Raw genomic sequence first — 1809 nt, 5'->3', positions numbered from 1 at the left:
GTATCCTGGTTCTAGCTCTAAAGTGCTGGGTGTGGGGCAGGGTTCAATATGAGTTCCTTAACCCTGACTTTTCTACCCTCAGGCTCTCAGAAATAATGGAATCCAGTTCCGGGAAGGGTCCCCGCTAATCCATAGTGCACATTTCGCTACAGTCTCCTGGTGCTTATTTGTCAATCACTATATTCATCAACCTAGTCTATTGATTTTAACATCACAACATCATGCATGTATATTTGCTTGGTTTGCCTTATCCTAGCAGAACAATGAAGACTTCATTAAGATAATGTATCTAAGAAAAAATTTCTGGATTCTTCCTCCTGTCAGAAGTTTTCATTGGACTCATGGGAAACTTGCTCCTCTTCATACTATACATGTACATCTTTTTAGTTCAGCCTCATCAGAAGAAGCCCGTAGATATGATCTTCACACATCTAATGCTTGTCAATGTTTTGAGCATCATGTTCAAGCTGATGCCAGATGTCATGAGATCCTTTGCAGTCAGGATCCTTTTCCATGATGTTGTATGTAAGGCAGTTTTGTATGCATACAGTGTTACTAGGGGCCTTTCCCTCTGTACTATCTTGCTACTAAGTGTATTTCAAGCCATCACTCTCAGTTCTAAACATTCCAAGTGGGCATGGCTTAAATCCAAGCTTGAGTCATGCATTTTTCCCTTATTCCTCATCATGTGGATCATCAACACATTTCTCTATCTTCCCATGGTTGAAAACATAAAGGGAAAAATCAACTTCACTTTTGTGGATTCAAAGTATTCCCAGATATACTGCCGAAGTAGCCAGGTTCGCCACCACACCACCAAGTCACTTGTAACTGCACTAATAATTAGAGACGTCCTGTTTGTGTTTCTCATGATATGGTCCAGCCTCTACATGGTGAGCCTCCTCTTCAGACACAATAGGAGTACACGGCATGTCCACAGTTTCAGTGTCTCTCTCCATGCATCTTCTGAAAAGAGAGCCACCCACAGCATCCTTCTGCTTGTGGCTTTTTTCATGTTTTTTTATTGTTCAAATACCTTTGTCACCTTCTATTCACTTTACCAACCCAAGAGCAACCCAGTATTGGATCTGATTGGTGGAGTTTTATCATCAGGCTACCCAACTGTCTGCCCTTATGTTCTGTTGAACAATAGGAAACTTATTTCCAAATTTATTTCTTCATTTTCAAACTTTAAATGTACCTTTTTTGCAAGAGGATGCCACTGCTAATCTAACACTACACACTGACCCCGCCTAAGCAAATTCCTTACCACATGAGCAAAATAGCCATAGCATGCCTGAGTATATAATATCCAGGTAGTAGGAATTGACTAATAATGCTTTTTATTAAGACAGGGCTTCATGTAGGATTTTTTATAATTGATTTCTTATCTTTTCTTAATATGTGAAAGTCAGAGTCCCTGGAACTGGAATTGTAGACAGTTGTGAGCTGCCATGTGAGTTCTGGGCATATAATTGAACTCAGGTTCTATGGGAGAACAACCAGTGCCCTTAACTTCTGAGCCATCTCTCTAGCCCCTCACCTAGAGTTCTTTTAGACCTGGTGCTTTAGCATGAGACTTTTAAACCTTAATGTCAAAAGAACAAAGGCTAATAACAAAATTTTCATATGCTTATCTGTTTAAGTTTTATGTTGAGTGTATATGGTATTAAACTTAACTTTATTTGCTTGTTTGAACTCTTTCAAATATAGAGAGTAGAAAATTTGCTTCTACATTTATGATTGATCTTATTCTATAAAATTGTACTTCACCGGGGAAATTTTATAAATTTGAAAAAATATGTCCTA

General features: G+C 38.5%; 1 protein-coding gene across 1 annotated transcript; it reads left to right on the top strand.

Annotated features, from left to right (window-relative positions):
* Positions 1-341: 341 nt before the first annotated feature.
* On the top strand, positions 342-1229 carry Vmn1r87 (vomeronasal 1 receptor 87). The gene has a single exon (NM_134227.1). It carries the CDS (start codon positions 342-344, stop codon positions 1227-1229), a length of 888 nt encoding a protein of 295 aa, NP_598988.1.
* The last annotated feature ends 580 nt before the right edge of the window (positions 1230-1809 follow it).

This window comes from Mus musculus, chromosome 7 (genome assembly GCF_000001635.26).
Source record: "Mus musculus strain C57BL/6J chromosome 7, GRCm38.p6 C57BL/6J".
Taxonomy (NCBI): domain Eukaryota; kingdom Metazoa; phylum Chordata; class Mammalia; order Rodentia; family Muridae; genus Mus; species Mus musculus.
This window is presented reverse-complemented; position numbering and strand designations above follow the sequence as displayed.

Bases quoted from the DNA above. Each gene is read 5' to 3' on its own strand.
- Vmn1r87 (NM_134227.1), top strand. From the start codon at position 342: ATGGGAAACTTGCTCCTCTTCATACTATACATGTACATCTTTTTAGTT.